This window comes from Mustela putorius, unplaced genomic scaffold, assembly GCF_011764305.1.
Source record: "Mustela putorius furo isolate JIRA1106 unplaced genomic scaffold, ASM1176430v1.1 tig00000196_pilon_pilon_pilon, whole genome shotgun sequence".
NCBI classification, from domain to species: domain Eukaryota; kingdom Metazoa; phylum Chordata; class Mammalia; order Carnivora; family Mustelidae; genus Mustela; species Mustela putorius.
Window position 1 is genome coordinate 10,596,628 of NW_025421310.1, and position 19,102 is coordinate 10,615,729.

At 50.4% G+C, this 19,102-nt stretch overlaps 1 protein-coding gene across 12 annotated transcripts; it reads left to right on the forward strand.

Moving 5' to 3' along the window:
• Positions 1–3,227: 3,227 nt before the first annotated feature.
• TSKS (testis specific serine kinase substrate) lies at positions 3,228–17,017 on the forward strand. Of its 12 annotated transcripts, none has more exons than XM_004767264.3 (11): positions 3,229–3,475; positions 3,889–4,114; positions 11,820–11,915; positions 12,085–12,168; positions 12,479–12,589; positions 13,137–13,423; positions 13,957–14,151; positions 14,596–14,769; positions 15,431–15,566; positions 16,541–16,740; positions 16,838–17,017. In XM_004767264.3, exons 1-11 carry the CDS (start codon positions 3,306–3,308, stop codon positions 16,992–16,994), a joined length of 1,836 nt encoding a protein of 611 aa, XP_004767321.1. In that variant the 5' UTR covers positions 3,229–3,305; the 3' UTR covers positions 16,995–17,017. The 12 variants fall into 12 exon arrangements, 10 of the variants coding, with proteins under 10 accessions (XP_004767321.1, XP_004767325.1, XP_004767322.1 ...); XM_004767268.3 differs by having other exon boundaries at positions 16,541–16,708; XM_004767265.3 differs by having other exon boundaries at positions 12,506–12,589.
• Positions 17,018–19,102: the final 2,085 nt, after the last annotated feature.

A 19,102-nucleotide genomic window follows, 5' to 3' on the forward strand; every position in this document is an offset into this window, starting at 1 on the left:
GAGTTTCGGACATCAACGCAGTTCATCTAGGTTGTGGGTTGAGCTGTGTCCTAACATCATCCTGTCTCCATGTTTAAGTCCTAACCCACGGGACCTGTGAATTTGACTATTTGGACATAGAGTTCTTGCAGATGATTAAGTTAAGTTGAAGGAATTTGAATGGGCCCTAATCCAGGATGACGGTACCCTTATTTTTTTCTTAAGTTTATTTATTCATGCATTTAAGTAATCTCTACACTCAACATGGGGATCAAACTCACGACCCTGACATCAAGAGTTGCACGCTCCCCTGACTGAGCCATCTGGGCACCACACAACCGTGTCCTTTTTTTTCTCTTTTTTTAAAAGATTTTACTTATTTAGGGACACCTGGGTGGCTCAGAGGGTTAACCGTCTGCCTTCCGCTTGGGTTCCCTGCTCCGCAGGAAGCCTGCTTCTCCCTGTCCCACTCCCCGTGCTTGTGTTCCTCTCTCGCTGTCTTTCTGTCAAATAAATAAAATCTGTTTTTCTTTTTTTTTTTTAAGATTTTATTTATTTATTTGACAGAGAGAGATCACAGTACACAGAGAGGCAGGCAGAGAGAGAGAGAGGGAAGCAGGCTCCCTGCTGAGCAGAGAGCCTGATGCGGGACTCCATCCCAGGACCCTGAGATCATGACCTGAGCCGAAGGCAGCGGCTTAACCCACTGAGCCACCCAGGCGCCCCTAAAATCTGTTTTTCAAAGATTTTATTTGTTTATTTGAGAGAGTGAGACCCCACAAGCAGGGGGAGGGGCACAGGGAGAAGCAGACTCCCTGCTAAACGTGGAGCCCAACACAGAACTCAGTCCCAGGACCCTGAAATCATGACCGGAGTCAAAGTCAAACACTTCACTGACCCAGGTGCCCCCATGACCATGTATTTAAAATGGAGGAGGCTTTGGGGCGCCTGGGTGGCTCAGTGGGTTAAAGCCTCTGCCTTCGGCTCAGGTCATGATCCCAGGGTCCTGGGATCGAGCCCCGCATTGGGCTCTCTGCTCCGTGGAGAGCCTGCTTCCCCCTTTCTCTCTCTGCCTGCCTCTCTGCCTACTTGTGATCTCTCTCTGTCAAATAAATAAAATCTTAAAAAAAAATGGAGGAGGCTTAGATACAGAGACAGATGATGTGAAGAACTAGGAGATGAACATCTACAAGCCAAGTCATAACTGAGCTACCAGAAGCGAGGAGAGAGGCTTGGACAGACCCTCCCTGCAGCCTCCAAAGGAAGCCACCCTGCGGACACCTTGATCTTGGACTCCTGGCCTTCAGAACCGGGAGACAGTAAATGTCTGCTGTTGAATCCTCCTCAGTCTGTGATTCTTTGTTATGGCAGCTCCAGGAAACAGCTACAACCCCAAATTCTTCAAAATGCCTGTCATTGACTATAGTTCAATGTCTGTTGAGTTTCTTTTTCTTTTTTTTCTAAGACTTTATTTATTTATTTGACAGAGAGAGAGAGAGATCACAAGTAGGCAGAGAGGCAGGCAGAGAGAGAGGGGGAAGCAGGTTTCCTGCTGAGCAGAGAACCCGATGCAGGGCTTGATCCCAGGACCCTGAGATCATGACCTGAACCGAAGGCAGAGGCTCAACCCATTGAGCCACCCAGGCGTCCCGAGTTTCTTTTTTTAATAGGCAAGAGCCACATGCAACAAAAGGCTCGCATCCAAGTTCGCAGATGGAGGGGCCTCCACCAGCATAGGCACCACCATCTCCTCATGCTGATTCTCATATCACTTACAGACATCTGGTAGTTTGGTTTGTTTTGGCCTGTTGCCTGCCTGCCCCACCCCCAACCCGAAATGTTGACTGACTCCTGCAGCACTGGGACTCAGTCCTCATTCACCACGGTCTCCCAGATCCCACAAAGTGCCAAGTCTAGGAAACTGCATGAAGAATCAAGTATGAATGGCGGGCTAGGGGTTGGGTGACTCCACAGTCTCAAGGGAAGGGAAGCTGAACCCCTCCCAAGAACCAGTAGCCCCGGAGCGCCTGGGTGGCTCAGTGGGTTAAAGCCTCTGCCTTCGGCTCAGGTCATGATCTCAGGGTCCTGGGATTGAGCCCCACATCGGGCTCTCTGCTCAGTGGGGAGCCTGCTTTCACCTCTCTCTCTCTGCCTGCCTTTCTGCCTACTTGTGATCTCTGCCTGTCAAATAAATAAATAAATAAATCTTTAAAAAAAAAAAAAAAAACAACCAGTGGGCCCATCCAGACAAGAATAAATAAATCCAGGGCACCTGGGTGGCTCAGTCGGTTAAGTGGCTGCCTTGGCTCGGGTCATGATCCCAGGGTCCTGGGATCGAGCCCCTCATCAGGCTCTCTGCTCAGCGGGCAGTCTGCTTCTCCCTCTCCCTCTGCCTGCTGCTCTGCCTACTTGTACTCTCTATCTGTCAAATAAATAAATAAAATCTCAAAACAAAAAAAAGAATAAATCCATTGCCATTCTAATGGAAGGGACTTATTTGGTAGAACTAGAAGGTGTTCAGGGCCTCTGGGTGGCTCACTAAGTTAAGTGTCTGCCTTCGGCTCAGGTCATGATTCCAGAGTCTTGAGATGGAGCCCCATGTCTTGTTTTCTGCTCAGTAGGGAGTCTGCTTTTCCCTCTCCCTCTGCCTGGCACTCCCCCTGTTTGCAGGCTCTCTCTCTCTGTCAAATAATTAAATAAATAAAAATATATATATATTTTTAAAAAAAGGGGGCTGCCTGGGTGTCTCAGTGGGTTAAGCCTCTGCCTTCGGCTCAGTTCATGATCTCAGGGTCCTGGGATCAAGCCCTGCATCAGGCTCTCTGCTCAGCAGGGAGCCTTCTTCCCCCCTTGTGATCTCTGTCAAATATATAAGATCTTTTTTTTTAAGATTTTATGTATTTGACAGAGAGAGAGAGAGAGAGAGATCACAAGTAGGCAGAGAGGCAGGCAGAAAGGGGGGGGGCGGGGATCGGGCTCCCTGCTGAGTAGAGAGCCCAATGCAGGGCTCCATCCCAGGACCTGAGATCATGACCTGAGCCAAAGGCAGAGGCTTAACCCACTGAGCCACCCAGGCACTCCATAAATAAAACCTTAAAAAAAATAAATAAACAACTACAAGAAGACAAGGAATGGTTCACAGAAACTCCCTGGGGAACATGCTAGCCAGTACCTTTCTCTACTCCTATGCACCCCCTTTACTGGGGCCCAGTGGTTGGGTCCTTTATGAGGCAGGCTGTGGGGACAGGGACTCTGAGGGTCCCTGCTCAGAGTAGGTGGAGAGTCTCAGAGGAAGGAGCCCCTGGGAGCAGGGCCCCCCACACGCCATGGCGAGCGTGGTGGTGAAGACAATCTGGCAGTCCAAAGAGATCCATGAGGCTGGGGACCCCCCTGCGGGGGTCGAGAGCCGCTCCCAGGTGGTCCCTGAGGCTCCTGGGGGGGTAACCACCCCGGCCAAGGGGATCACGAAGAAAAAGAAGGCCGTGTCGTTCCACGGGTGGGTTTGTCGCACCCTGTCGGGGACGGTCCTAGCGCCCAGCAATGCCTCCAACAGAGCACGAGTCCCACCGTGGGTGCTGGAGGAAGGGGAGGTGGAGCAGAGAAGGGGGCAGAGGAGGGGCAGACAAGGGGATGGGGATAGTGGCAGGGTTTGGGAGGCAGAGAGGAAGAAGGCAGAGGGGATGAAAGGAGGAAGGAAGAGGTCAGCGGGGAAGGAAAAACTCAGGAGAAGGAGGGAGGACTAACGGATGGAGAAGGAAGAGGACATTAGGCAGTGGGGGCAGAGGAGGAAGAAGAAAGTGGGTGGTGAGGTGGGAGTCAGAGAGAGCAGGGCTGTGGAGACAGGGAGGCGGGAGGGGCCCAACCCACTGGGGCTGCACCTAGAGCCCCCTGCCCGCTTCTCCTCCCCAGGGTGGAGCCCCGGATGTCCCACGAGCCAATGCACTGGTGCCTGAACCTCAAACGGTCCTCGGCCTGCACCAATGTGTCACTGCTCAACCTGGCTGCCATGGAGCCCACGGACTCCTCGGGGACAGACTCAACCACGGATGACAGTGGCCCGCTTGCGCTGCCGGTGCCACCCGCCTCCCCCACCCAACCCTGGGCTTCAGATGACCCAGACATCACGGAAATACTGGTGAGGGGCTCTGGCTGGGCACAACGAGCGTCTTCACCCTGGGGGCAGGCAAATACTGGGGGTGGGGGGTGGGGTCTTCGCGACTTGGAATGAGAAGGTTCTGATGACCCTCGAGGCCCAGAGAAACTCCCTTCTCCTCCCGGAATGGCCAGCCATGACTCAGTTCCATCCTGGGTGGAATGATGCTTGTTGCCTAGGAATCAGACTTTAGTTCATCCACTCATCTCCACATGTCCTGGGTGAGGCTGGAGTCAGAGATGGGAGTTAGGCCAGGTTCCTGAACTTGGGGAGCTTCTGGTCTGGTGGGGGCAGGGACAGAGACAGACTGGGGTGAAAATTTTCCATAATGGAGATAACACCGGGTATCCCAGAGAAGGGCCACTCAAACCAGGCTGGGAAAATCAGAGAGTGCTTCCTGGAGGAGGCAGTGCTGGGCCTGGGCTTTAACGGTGTAGTAGGAGTTCTCTAAGAGGATTACCTAAGCATCTGAAGCAAAACTGGGAGGTGAGCAAGAGCCAGGGGGAATTTAGACAATTCCTGGCTAGAGCATGGAGTGCTATGGTTTGGCCCTTTAACTTCCCTGTCAACCTCTACCCCGGCCAGGCTTCCACTGGGCCAGGCCCAGAACTGGACTTGACACTGACTCTGAGAATTGCATGAATAACAACCATGGTCATAATGATGCCAATAAGATTCAGCAGCACTTACTGAGCACTTTCTATGTCCCAGGAGCCCCAGTTTCCCTATCCGCAATGTAGAAATGCACGTGTTGGTTCTTCCAAATATGTCTTGGACACCTACGATGCGCCAGGCCCTGGCATAGGAAGCTGAGCAAGATGGAGTTCTGGGCGTGACCACACCCACTTCATGAGCTCGTCATGACAATGAAGCAAGGCTCCTTCATGGAGAGTGTTTATTTAGCACAGTAGCTGGCTGTGAGCCTAGAAGTATTGCTTATGATTATTTGTCCCCATTTCCCAGATGAAGATATTGAAGAAGGAAAGGTCAAATAGCACAGCCAAGGTCACGCAGCTTGTAAGGGGTAGAGGCAGTCTGAGGAGTTGAGGGGACACCCTGCATGCATTGATGGGGCAGCAGAGGTCACTGTGGGAGCCCTAAAGAGGGTGGCCTTGGCCCAGTTGGCCATGACCGAGGGAGGCTTTCCCGAAAAGGCAATACATAAGCTCGATCTTGGGCATTCCCAAAGCCGAAGACGGAATGATGTTCTAGCTGGCTGGCACAGTTAAGTGCAAAAAGGACAGGGGTTTGAAAGAGCCCAGAGAAGAGGAGAAACTACAAACTGGTCTTTGGGGCTGGAGTGTGGTGTGTGAGAGAGATAAGGCTAGAGTGGGGAAGACAGAGGCCACACAGGCTGAGAAACGTGGGTGCATTGCCGGGGGCAATGGGGAGCCATTGAAGGTTCCTGGATAGGGGGAGAGGAACAGTTCGGGAGTTTGGACTCCAGTCCCATTTACTGAGCACCCACTATATGCCAGGCACTGTGGTGGGGTTTCCTTTTCTTCACTTAGAAGTTCTGCCAGGGAACTGGTTAATTACCAATTTAAAGAAGAAAACAAAAAATAACAGATACAGAGAGGTGAAGTGATCTTTGCAAGGTAGGAGAGCCTGTAAGAGTCAGGGCCAGGACCAGAAGCCAGGTGATGTGAGAGCAAAGGTCCTTTCTTTCCCTAGAAGACTCTTCTGCAGCTGGTGTGGGGATGTTTGGAAGGCGGAGGCTGGAGGCGGGGAGGCGGGACAGGAGGCTGGGCTAGGTTCCAGGAGAGAAGGGCCAGATGGAGAGAAGAGAACTGGGCAGAGAGACATCTCCCCCGGCCAGAACAGTGTCCTCCCTCCGTGTGAACATTGCTCAGACTGCATCTGCAGAGGTCTGCCTCCCACCAGAGCGGTTTGAGTCATGTCCCCCCGTGGATCGTGACACCCAGGGGAGAGCTCGCTGTGGGGCTTCAGGGATGCCTCAGCCTCCAAGGGGGTTGAGGTTCCTTCTCTGTGAAATGGAAAAGTAATGATGGCCAACACCCAGGGGTATGTGCAGAGCAGCGGGGGAGCGTGGACAGCAAGAGCACATCCTGGCACTTGGCATCTGGACCACATCAGGAGAGAATGCTGGAGACAGGCAGAGAGGAGGGAGTGGAAAACCAGCAAGAGGGGGAGAGAGACCCAGGAAGGGGGACAGAGACCAGAGGGAAGGGGCAGAGATCCAGGGAGGGGACACAGAGATCCAGAGAGCAGGGACAAAGACTCAGAGAGATGGGGGTGGGGGAGGGGGAACAGAGATCCAGAAAGACATGGGACAGAGAACTAGAGAGAAGGAAGATAATTGGATGCCTGGGGACCATGGTTGAGATGACAGATCCCAGACTGGACAGAGAACAGCAGAACACGAAGCAGGCAGCTTTGGCTCCTGTCTTAAGCTTTGACAGATTTATGAGGACAGAGGACGAACTGAGATGGTGGTATTGCTTTTTGAGAAGGTCAGTGAATCAAAGCAAAGATGCACAGGGGAGGGCTTGTGACCTTTGCTTGGGACTTGTCTTGCTGCCTGCAGAATCCCTGGAGGCTGCTGGGAGATCTTGGCACTAAGCCTCTTCCTGGTAATTCCTCCCCTGCTGTGATTATTTTTAACAACTCTGGCACTAATCACTGAGCTTGCCTTATCGATCATACCATTTAAAAAAAATATTTTATTTATTTGACAGAGATCACAAGTAGGCAGAGAGGCAGGCGGGGCAGGTGGGGGGTGGGAAGCAGGCTCCATGCTGAGCAGAGGGCCCCACGTGGGGCTTGATCCTAGGACCCTGGGATCCTGACCCAAGCCAAAGGCAGAGGCTTTAACCCACTGAGCTACCCAGGTGCCCCTCGATCATACCATCTTGTTGACCCTTCCTCACTGCCACCTGAACCAAAGTAACATCATTCCCATTTTATGAGAAAGGAAACTGAAGTAGGCTCAGAGTGGAGCTTAAATCGCTGACTTACAGCCTACAGATGGTCATGGAGGGATCTGTCCCCATCTCTGGCTCCCCCCGCCACCATCATGCCACTCACTTCTCAGCCAGAGCTGACAGGCTCTGCCTTCACCGCCTCCTGATCTGCTCTCAGGGAAGCTGCAACTCACCTCCAGGGACCCAAACTGACCCTTGTCAAGAAGTATTGACCATGAGCCTTTCTGAGCCAGCCTGTGTTCCTCCCAACAGCAGCCCTGGGCGGGTAGCTATTAGCCGGTTCTCCATGTGACAGGGAGGGTAATAGGCACAGAGCCGTGAAGTCCCCCACTAAGGTCCTACAACTACTAAGTGAGAGAACTGAGTTGACCCCAGGACCTGCATTTCTTGTTTCCCAGAATGGCAACAGGAAGCCCAAGACCTTCTGGGTCTTTGGTTCAAAATATCACTTTGTGTCTTGGTTATCTATCACCGTGAAACAAATCATCCCCAAACTTCAACCAACCAACTGGAATGGGTTAGCTGGGTGGTTTTGGCTCAGGATCCCTCAGGAGGCTGGAGTCAAACTTTCAGCAGGGGCTGCAGTCATCTGAAGATTTGACTGGGGCTGGAGGTTCACATCCACATTCACATGGCTCTTAGTGGGAGACTCACTTCCTGGCCCCATGGGCCTCTTCAAGTGGCTGCCTATGACATGGCAGCTACTCCCCAGAGCAAGAGAGAGCAAGCAGGAAGCCATGATTCCTTTCATGAACTTGTCTCTTAAATCACACACCATCACTTCTGATTCTGTTTACCAGGTGTGAGAGTCACCAAGTCCAGCTTACACTCAAGTCAGGGGGAATAAGGCTTCTCATTTTAAAGGGATGTCAAGGAATCCATGGACATATTTCAGAACAAGGTATTTTGTACAAGGCACTCATCAGGACCAGGAAGTTCCCTTCTATTTCTAGTCGATGAGTATTTTTATTATGAAAGAAGGTCAGATTTGGTCAAATGCTTTTCCTATTGACACAACCATGTGTGTTTTCTCCTTTTATTCTATTAACAGTATCTATTACACTGGTTTTCATATGGATTTAAAAATTTATTTTCGTACGTTAACCAAACTTGCATTCATAGGAAAAATCCTACTTGGTCATGGGTAAATTCTTGTTTTTATGCTGCTAGATTTGGTTTGCTAGTTTTTTGTTAAGGATTGTGGCTGTATTCAGAAGGGATATTGAGTTCTAGTTCTATTTTCTTGGAATGTCTTTGGTTCTGGTACTAGGGTAACATTGGCCAGACAGAATGAGTTAGGAACTGCTCCCTCCTCTTCTATTTTTGTTTTTGAAGAGTTGGAGTTCCGCTAGTAGCAGTTATTTCCCAAATAACTGGCAGAATTCACTGGTGAAGTCATCTGATACTGGGCTTTTCTTCGTTGGAACTAATTCAATTTCTTCATTTCTTAAGGGTCTATTCAGATGTCCTATTTCTTTCTGAATCACTTTAAAAAATTTTTTTTTAAGATTTTATTTATTTATTTGACAAAGATCACAAGTAGGTAGAGAGGCAGGAGGAGAGAGAGGAGGAAGCAGGCTCCCTGCCGAGCAGAGAGCCCGATGTGGGGCTTGATCCCATGACCCTAAGATCATGACCTAAGCCAAAGGCCGAGCCACCCAGGTGCCCTTTTTTTGAATCACTTTTGATAATTTGTGTTTCTAGGAATTTCCCTATTTCATCAAAATGATCAAATTTGATGGCACACAAGTGTTCATAGTATTTCCTTTTTAAAAAAATATTTTGGGGGCATCTGGGTGGCTCAGTTGCTTGAGCAACTGCCTTCAGCTCAGGTCATGATCCTGGAGTCCCGGGATCGAGTTCTGCATCGGGCTCCCTGCTCAGTGGAGGCTCTGCTTCTCCCTCTGACCTTCCCCCTCTCATGCTAGCTCTCTCTCAAGTAAATAAATAAAATCTTAAATAAAATTATACAAAATATTTGGGGGTTCCTGGCTGGCTCAGTCAGCTAAGAGTTAATCCAACTCTTGATTCTGGCTCAGGTCATGATCTCAGGGTCATGGGGTCAAGCCCCACACATCGGGGTCCATGCTCAACATAGTCTGCTTGTCTCTCTCTCTCTTCTCCTCCTCCCACTTGCATGCTCTTTCTCTAAAATACAACAAAAAAAGATAAAATAGTATTTTATTTTTAAGCAATATCTACATGCAATGTGGGGCTTGAACTCACAACCCTGAGATCAAGAGTTGCACACTCCATTGAGTGAGCCAGCCAGGGGCCCTGTTCATAGTATTCTCTTATAGTCCTTTCTTTTTCCCTAATCTTGGTAGCAATGTCCCCTCTTTCCTTCCTGATTTTAGCAATTTGAGTCTTCTCTTCCATGGCCAGTCTTGCTACAACAGATCTGTCAATTGTGTTGATCTTTTCAAAAAACCAACTTCCAGTTTTGCTGATTCCATCTTTCTCGATTTCAAAGTTTCTCACTTCAGTTTATTGCTTCCTTCTGCTAGTTTTGGGTTAGTCTTCCTCCTCTTTTTCTAGTTTCTTAAGGAGGAATGCTAGGTTATTGCCTCTGAGTTGTTTTTGGAAGGTTTTTGGACCTCTAAATTTCCCTCAAAGTACTGCTTTCATTGCATCCCATATGTTTTTTGGCTGTTGTGTTTTCACTGTTTCATCCCAAAGTGTTTTCTATTTTTTCTACTCATTGGTTCTTTATGAGTGTGTTTAGTTTCTATTCATTTGTTAGTTCCCCAAATTTCCTATGTATTGACTTTTTTAAAAAGATTTTATTTATTTATTTGACAGACAGAGATCACAAGTAGGCAGAGAGGCAGGCAGAGAGAGAGAGAGAGAGAGAGGGAAGCAGGCTTCCTGCGGAGCAGAGAGCCCGATGCGGGGCTGGATCCCAGGACCCTGAGATCATGACCCGAGCCGAAGGCAGCAGCCCAAACCACTGAGCCACCCAGGCGCCCCGACTTTTTTTTTTTAAAAAAAAGCTTTTGGGGGGGGGAGCAGAAGAAGAGGGAGAGAGAGAGAATCTTTTTTTTTTTTTTTTAAAGATTTATCTGAGAGAGAGAGAACGTGTGTGTGCGCGTGTAAACTGGCAGAGAGGCAGAGGGAGAGAATCTTCAAGTAGACTCCCCATTGAGTGCAGAGCCTGACAACAGGGCTCAATCTCACCCCTCGTGAGATTATGATCTAACACCAATCCAAGAGTTGGACACTTAACTGATTAAGCCACCCAGGTGCCACTTTTTCACGCCTTTCAAATCTCTGTTCAGTGCATATGAATTTATAACGGTTGTATCTTCTCAGATATCTGAGAAGTATCTACATAAGGTATCTGTATCTTACAGATTTGGGCCGTTTTTTCCATTGTTTTTATGGAGGGGTGGAATTTTGGGGTTCCACTATTTTCCTTACGTCACCTTAATACCATATTTCTTTTCACGCCTGTTCTCCAGAGCAATCATTCCAGAAACGTGATCTTGTCCCTATCTCACAATGGAGGAAATTGTCCTCTCTTTTCTCTTCGTGTATTATTAATTCAGCAACCGTGAAGGAAACCAAAGTAACTGGCTAAAGTAAGATAGTTTATTTCTCATATAAAAGTCTCAACAAGCATAGCAGTCTTGCTCTTCAAATGCAGCAAGTTACAGGCTCCTGTGTTCTGGTGGTTCACAAATTAAATCACAAGTTTGGCTGCCATAACAAAAAGACACAAAATATCAGCGGTTAAACAAGATGGAAAATGTCGTCTCTCATTTGTAAGTTGAGTACACAGGTTTCACAGTGCTGGGGATTCAGGCTTCTATCTTGTTGCATCCTCCAACTGGTCCAAGATGGTTGCTCAGCCTTTAGCCATCAACTTTGCATTCCAGCCAGTAAGATGAGAGAATGCAGGACGTTTCCCCTCATCTCTTTTTAATAAAAGCATGACTTAGATATTGCCCTCCTCATTGCTACTCACATCCCATTGGCAGAAACTTTGTCATATGGCCACATCTACTTGCAAGGGAGTCTGGGAAATGTAGTCTTTGGCTGGACAGACCCAAGCACGGCTGACTCCTCTGTAAACGTGAACGCGCAGAGTGGATCCTGCCACATGCAGCAGTCTTGAGTCAAGTTTTGCTTGGCATGAGTCACAAAGCACTTTCTGGTGATATGAGGTGGCGATGATCAGAGGCTGCGTGGTGTCATGGTTTAAAACAAAGGCTCGGGGTTTAAATTCCAAAGGGGCATCGCTTCTCTAAGCCTCATTTTCCTCACTTGCAAAATGGACCAAATAACCTCAAGAGGTGTGTCTTTGAGGGATAAAAGGGGAAAATGTGTGTGTGTAGCCTGGTGCACAGTGAGTGCGTATATCTGGAAAGTGGGTTCTCTTAAAATGTTTTTCCAGTCTTATTTATGTCTGTGGATCCCAGGGGCATTTGTCTCTAGTTGAGACCATTCTTCTCAATCAATTCTGAGTGCACCCCCTACCCCCCACTCCCTCCTGGATTCTACTTATTTTCCTTCCATCCCACCAAGCAGAAAATGAGTTCCTACCCCCCCCGCCCCCCGGGGTTTTACAGAGCAGGAACACCAAGAATCAAAGAGGGGCAGCCCTGGCCCAAGGTCACACAGCCACTCCAGGGCAGAATCGAGGTGTAAACCTGGCCTCCTCCAAGTTCTGGACCTTTTTCTTGGGGTTGTGGTTTGCTTCAACACACCCACTGAGCTGTCTTCTCCCCTTCTTTCCCCAGAGTGGGGTCAACAGCGGATTGGTCCGTGCCAAAGACTCCATCACCAGCTTGAAGGAAAAGACCACCAGGGTCAACCAGCATGTGCAGACGCTGCAGGTGAGGGGACCCCCCCAACACCTCTTCTTCCTCCACAGCCACATTCCCCTCTTATATAGCTCTCCTCCAACCCAGTGTACCCACTGCCCAGGTTGGGATGTTTGAGGCTCAGAAGGGAAAGGACCTTCCGCGGGGCCCTGGCTAACCTCTCCTCCCTTCTGTGTGCCAGAGTGAGTGTTCTGTGCTGAGTGAGAATCTAGAAAGAAGGCGGCAAGAAGCCGAAGAACTGGAAGGGTACTGTAGTCAACTCAAGGTGAGCGGCTGGGGGACAAGAGCAGGGTGGGGAGAAGGGAGGGGAAGTAGGAAGAGTGAGGGCGGGAAGGAATGTAAGGAGGCATGGAGTCATAGCCAGGAGCAAGGTGGAAGTGGACAAGTAGCCTGGGGGTGGGGGGGTCTAAGGAGGAAGCCATTCCTTAGGTCAAGGGGACCAGGGGTAAGGGACAGATCAAGGAGCAAAAGGCAGGCCTCCAGGAAGAAGCAGGTGTGTCTTGTCGGAGGGGTTGGAGCCTATATGAAACTAGCAAGGGTAGGGGTTGGAAGGCGGAACTGGAATGGGAAGGCAGGGCTCCCGCCCTGGTGTCCTGACCCAGGAGAACTGCCGGAAGGTGACCCGGTCGGTGGAAGATGCTGAAATAAAAACCAACGTCCTGAAGCAAAACTCTGCCCTGCTGGAGGTGAGGGGGGGACATGGGGAAGAGGAGCAGAGGCGCGAGATACTTGAGGTAGACTTCAGGTGGGACTTCCCCCCCCACCCCACCCCCAGTCCCACCACACTTGCTCCTTCACATTCATGGTTATATTCCTCCATGCACAGTCACATTCCGTAGGGATTCGTGTGGGACTCTAGAGAGGAGGAATGCCTGTTCTGCCCAGATTCCCACTCACTTCCCAGCAAAATGTTGGAAAATCTTCAACTGTCCTTCCTAAACTAAAGGGACTGGAATTTGACACCACCGAGACCAGGAGTGGGGTGGAGGGCTGGATGGAGACAGAGAGGCAGGCAGTCAGGGGTTAAAGGGAGCTGGCCTCCAGCTAGGCTGCACATGGCACAAGCTTCCCTAGTGGAAAGTCCACTTAGACTTGAAGCGGGACTTCCCGATATTCTATTCCACAACCATTTACTTTCCAATCTCGGAGGTTCCGTGGGCTGCTTTGCGGGTGGAGGTGGCCGTGGGAGGCAAGCGGTGGGACGCGGCAACCCTGCCTGCCTTCCCCACCCAGGAGAAGCTGCGCTTCCTCCAGCAGCAACTGCAGGATGAGACCCCGCGGAGGCAGGAGGCCGAGCTGCAGGAGCTGGAGCAAAAGCTGGACGCCGGCCTCTCTCGGCACGGCCTGGGCCCCGTCGCCCCGTCTCCTGGCTGCTCTGGCCCCCCAGGGAGCCCCGACGAACCCCCACGACCGCGCAGCATGGCCCCAGGCGGCTGGGGTATGGGGCCCCGGGCAGGGGAGGGCCCCATCATAAGCGAGCAGGAGCTGCAGAAGTTTTCTGCCGGCCTTGAGGAGCTGAGGTGAGTGGAAAAGGGGGGTTGGTGTGAAGCCTCAAGGAGCTAAAATGGGTGTGCCCAAGGGTGGAACCTCGAAGATCTTAGGGGACAGGGCCCAAGCAGTGGAGCCTTCAAGAACTTAGGAGGGAGTGCTTTGGGAACGGTGACCTGGAAAGGCCGGACTTTGAAGAACTGAGTTTGAGCCTAGGGTTGGCAGAAAGGAGGTCCGCGTCTGATGAAGATAGGGTGGGCGGGTTTGGGTAGGGGACAAGTCGTTGGATGCTCCAACTTCACGCGGACGAAGTTGGGGTGAGCGGTGCCTTAACGAAGCAATGTCTGCTGGAACTGATGTGGGGTAGGGGGCAAGACCAGGGAAGGGCCAGGGTACCAGATAGGGGGATAGAGGCAGGGTCCTGTAGGACTTGGGAGGATTACAAAAGAGGAACAGGACAGGAGAATTTGGGGGCTGGATGGGTTCAGAGTCTGGGGCGGAGCAGCGCTGCTGGGCATGCGTCTAAACCTGAGCCTTGACCTGATCCTTACCTCTGCCTCTGCAGGAGGGAGGTGTCCTCGCTGACTGCCCGCTGGCATCAGGAGGAGGGGGCGGTGCAGGAGGCCCTGCGGCTGCTTGGAGGCCTGGGCGGCAGGCTCGACGGCTTCCTGGGCCAGTGGGAACGGGCGCAGCGTGAGCAGGCGCAGGCTGCGCGGGGCCTGCAGGAGCTGCGAGGCAGGGCGGACGAACTGTGCACCATGTAAGAACCAAGGCGCGTGAGCGTGGCTCGGGACGCTGGGCGCGGGGCGGGGCCTTAACCGAAAGGGATGAGCCAATCAGCTGGGGCCTAGCTGTAGAGACCATGGACTGGCAGGAGGAAGTTCTAATTAGAAGGTAAGGGGCGGGGGCGTGCTATACCCAATAAGGACTAAAGGGCGGGGCTAATTAGAGAAGGGTCGAGTTCCGTACCTAAAAAGGATGAGGGGAGGAGTTACGCCTGAAAGAGGAAAGCCCATTAGAGAACAGGGAGAACTTAAAACACAAAGGAAGGGCCAATCAGAGGCAAGAAGGGCGGGCGTGGTGGGGGTACTGCAGTCTAGACGGGAACAGAGGAGCTGGGCTGATAATAGGTGGACGGCGGAGAGGACAGGGCTGTTGGAGAGGCGACCTCGACCTCGCAGCGCTGGTTACTCTCACACCTCAGGGTGGAGCGATCAGCAGTGTCTGTGGCTTCACTGAGGAGCGACCTGGAGGGGCTGGGTCCAGTGAAACCTATTCTGGAGGAGCTGGGGCGGCAATTTCAGAGCTCTCGAAGAGGGTCTGACCTCTCCATGAACCTGGATCGGCCGCCCCAAGGCTCCTGTGCCCGCTGTGCCAGGTAAGGGGATGGGGCCGGCGGGGCCTGGTACATTCTGGGTCATGCTGAGGGCGGAACTTTGAAGGAAATGGGGCTCTGGCCAAGGGAGGGGAGGGGGCGGAGTTCACTTTAGGAGATAGGATATCCCGTGCATTTCAGGACAGGAAGTCCTACAAAGTGAATTCAGTGTCTTGTGGAACACAAGTTTTGATACCTTTTGAGGATCCTGGATTTCCAGTGCATTGTGGGAAGGTTGGGATGTGGTACTTGGTGGGAGGCAGGGTTTCTCGGAGCATTGTGGGAAAGGTGAGACCTTGGTGCACTGCAGAACCAAGGGATACCATTCTTGGTCCGTATTGTGAAGTGACGGACTTCCAGCACAATGTAGGATCACATGTAACTAGTGCATTGTGGGAAATGTGGTGGTTTTGTTTTGTTTTATGAACCAAGGGCTGTCTGGTACCCTTTGGGAGTGGGAATCCCCAGGCAATGTAGGAACTACTCACATAGTGAAAACAAAGGAGACCTGATGCACTGTAGGTTGGCCCCAGAGCATGGAGGAAGGTCACATGGGTGTCTAGTGTTGGCAAGATCTGGGTGGAGGTGGGGAGGCTGGGCAAGGGGCATCTGGGAATGGAGCTGGTACTAGACTTCTTACACCTGGTGACTGCCCCTCTCTCAGCCAGGGGTCGCAGCTGTCGTCAGAATCCCTGCAGCAGCTGCTGGAGCGAGCACTGACCCCACTAGTGGATGAGGTGAAGCAGAGGGGCCTGGCTCCCGCCTGCCCCAGCTGCCAGAGGCTACACAAGAAGATTCTGGTACCAGGAACCATAGGCCATCATGGCCCACTTTTCTGTCAGGGGAGCGGGAGGGGAGCCCTGGATACAAGGATACTGTTGGTGTATGGCAGGACAGGAAGCAGTAAGCTATGGGCAGCAGGTGTTGGGGAAACACTTGGCCCTGATGCATGGGGTCAGGGGAGGGGGAGGCAGTCTGGTGGTAAGTCATAGGTCAGTCACTATGGAACCCAAAGCATGATGACACACTGGATGTGGGGTGCAGGACACAGACACCAGACTGTAGCTTCATAAAATACAAGCCTGATTTTCTACAGACCTTAAGAGAGGCAATACAGGCTCACTGAGGTTAGACAGGGGACCCAGCGAACAGAGATCACTGGAAGCGAATGCATTATGAGAAGTGGAACTAGAGCTTGCGCCCAGGAACTGATGGGACTTGAGGCCTGTGTACATTCAGAAATCTAGATATCTAATGAATTATGGGATACTGGCCTCATGTATGACAGGGTACAGGTCCTCAATGAGTGAGACAGACATTGATGTGGCAGAGCTGTAGGACTGATCCACAATGGGACATGGCACCTGGGACATTGGGGAATATGAGGAACCAGGGTTCCAAGGACTATGACTATAACTGAGATGCTGGTCAAATAGATAAAGAGAGGTGGGCTCTTCTGAATTAGGGGATGCAGAAGTTTGCCACATGATGGTATACCGGGGCCCAGACACATATCCAGTGCATGACGGTTCCTGGGCATTAGGCGATAGTATGTTAGGTGCTCAGTTAGTGCTTTCCAGGACATGGGGATCCAGTACACTAAGGCACAGACAGTCGGTTAGCACACGATGGGAATTTGGAAAGCCCAGCACACTGTGGGATGCTTGGGTCAGTTTCAGGCCCAGAGTATGATGGGATGCCCAGTGGGAGGAACGTGGGCCCCTGGGCCCCATGCCCCCTGCCCTCCACGATCCAGCTCCCCCTCCACCCCCAGCCCAGTCCGGCAAGCCCAGCTGCGCCTACACTCCTCTCCCCAGGAGCTGGAGCGCCAGGCCTTGGCCAAACACGTCAGGGCAGAGGCCCTGAGCTCCACCCTTCGGCTGGCCCAAGACGAAGCCTTGCGGGCCAAGAACCTGCTGCTGACGGACAAGATGAAGCCGGAGTGAGGAAGGAGGCTGAGGGCATGGGAGGAGGGTGAGGTCTTGGGGAATGGGCCTGAATCACCCTCCTCACTGCAGTCCTGTGGCATCTGGCCTTGACAGCACCAGCTCCCCACCCTCTGTCATTACAGGGAGAAGGTGGCCACTCTAGACTATCTACACTTGAAGATGTGCTCCCTCCACGATCAACTCAGCAACCTGCCACTTGAGGGGTCCACAGGGACAATGGGGGGAGGAAGTGGGGGGACAACCCCCCCAAAACGTGGGGGCCCAACCCCAGAACAATAAATGGCCTCTCATGCCGGCATGAATTCTGTCTCATTTTTGGCACCAGAAGGGGGCTGGGAAAGTGCACACATCCCAAGCACTAGCCTCTGCTCACTATGACTTGATCCTTGGCCAGTGGGGTGTCCTGGTTTCTACAGAGGAGCTGATGATGGTACAGTTCTTTGACGAGTCAAGAAGGGGGAAGAAATAAAGTTCTGCAGTAGAGTTTGGGTCTGTCAATCTAAATGTTTTTAGAGTGATTTTTTATATTTATAAGTTTATGTAATTATACAATTAATATAAATTATAAATTATATAAATTTATAAATCTATAAATTTATAATCTATTTATAAATCTAGAGTGATTTTTTATATTTATAAATTTATATAATTATACAATTATATAAAATATAAATCTATAAATCTATACATTATTACATATATACTATTCATATATATTATGTATTAAATTATATTATAAATTATTAAATTTGTAAGTGATATAAAGTTTAAGTAACCTCTATACCCAACATGGGGCTTAAACTCACAACCCCAAGATCAAGAGGCACATGCTTTCGGGACCGCTGGGTGGTGCACTAAGTAAAGCGTCCAACTCTTGGTTTCGGCTCAGTTCGAGATCTCAGAGTCATGGGATCAAGCACCACGTTCAGCACAGTCTGCTTGAGATCCTCTCTCCCTCTCCCTCTACCCCTCTTACTCATGCTCTCTCTCTCTAAAATTTTTTTTTTAAAGCCACATGCTCTACTGACTGAGCCAGTCAGATGCTCCTAGAATGATTTTTTTTTTAACCAGCTAATTATATTGTCTATTGGTGGGTAAAAAATTATCCCTCCCCAAACTTAATGGCAAAGACAATAAACATATATTATCTCACACAATTTCTGAGGGTCAGGAATCTGGGAGCAGCTTAGCTGGACAGTTTGGGCTCAGGCTCCTTACAAGGCAGTCAGAGGCTCAGCTAAGCTGGGGCTCAGCTAAGCTGGGGACTGCAGCTGGAAGTGGTACTTTCAAGATGGCACCCTCACGGGGCCCTCAGTTTCTCACAGCAGCTAATGCCCCAAGAGCAAGCGGTCTCAGAACAAGCAGGAAGCTATGTTGTCTTTGATGACCTAGTTTTTGTAGTTGCGTACTACCATTTCCCCCATTCATATTCATTAGAATTGAGTCACTAAGTCCTAATCATACCCAAGGAGCTTGTCAAAGAATCCGCAGACACTTAAAAGATTGTATAGTATGGGGTGCCTGCGTGGCTCAGTCAGTTAAAGCCGCTGCCTTCGGCTCAGGTCATGATCTCAGGGTCCTGGGATGGAGCCCCGCATCGGGCTCTCTGCTCAGTGGGGAGTCTGCTCCCCCCACCCCTCTCTGCCTGCCTCTCTGCCTACTTGTGATCTCTGTCAAATAAATAAAAATCTTTTAAAAACTAAAAATTAAAAATATTTGAGAGTGCTTGAGGGAGAGTGCACAAGTTGGGGGGAGGGAGTTTGCTTTCCCCTCCTCCCCTGCCTGCCCCTCTGCCTACTTGTGATCTCTGTCTGTCAAATAAATAAATAAATCTTTTTTTATTTATTTTATTTTTTTTTTAAGATTTTATTTATTTACTCTGCCTGCTTCTCTGCTTACTTGTGATCTCTGTCTGTCAAATAAATAAATAAAATCTTTAAAAAAAAGATTTTATTTTATTTTTTAAAGCAAACCCTCACCAATGTGGGGCTCAAACTTACAACCCCAAGATTAAGAATCCCACACTCCACAGACTGAGACAAACAGGTGCCCCTGCAGACATATTCTGGAGAGCATGTCAGTTTGTGGACATTGTTTAAACCACCACAGTAATACTATTTTTAAACTTGTAGTTGAAGTGTAACATAAATAGAAAAGTTCACAAATTAAAAGTGCATAATGAATTATAATGAAATAGAGTGTCTGGGTGGCTCCCTGGGTGGTGGGGTTAGCATCTGCCTTCAGCTCAGGTTATGATCTCAGGGTCATGGGATCAAGCCCTGTGTCTGGCTCCACACTCAGTGAGGAGTCTGCTTGAGATTCTCTCCTGTTTCCTCTACCTTTCTTTCACTCTCTCTCTAAAATAAATCTTTTTTTTTTTTAAAGGC

Coding starts and splice junctions, on each gene's coding strand:
- TSKS (XM_004767264.3), top strand. CDS start 3,306: ATGGCGAGCGTGGTGGTGAAGACAATCTGGCAGTCCAAAGAGATCCAT. Junction 3,476..3,888: donor AAGGCCGTGTCGTTCCACGG/GTGGGTTTGTCG, acceptor TCTCCTCCCCAG/GGTGGAGCCCCGGATGTCCC. Junction 15,567..16,540: donor GGCTACACAAGAAGATTCTG/GTACCAGGAACC, acceptor CTCCACCCCCAG/CCCAGTCCGGCAAGCCCAGC.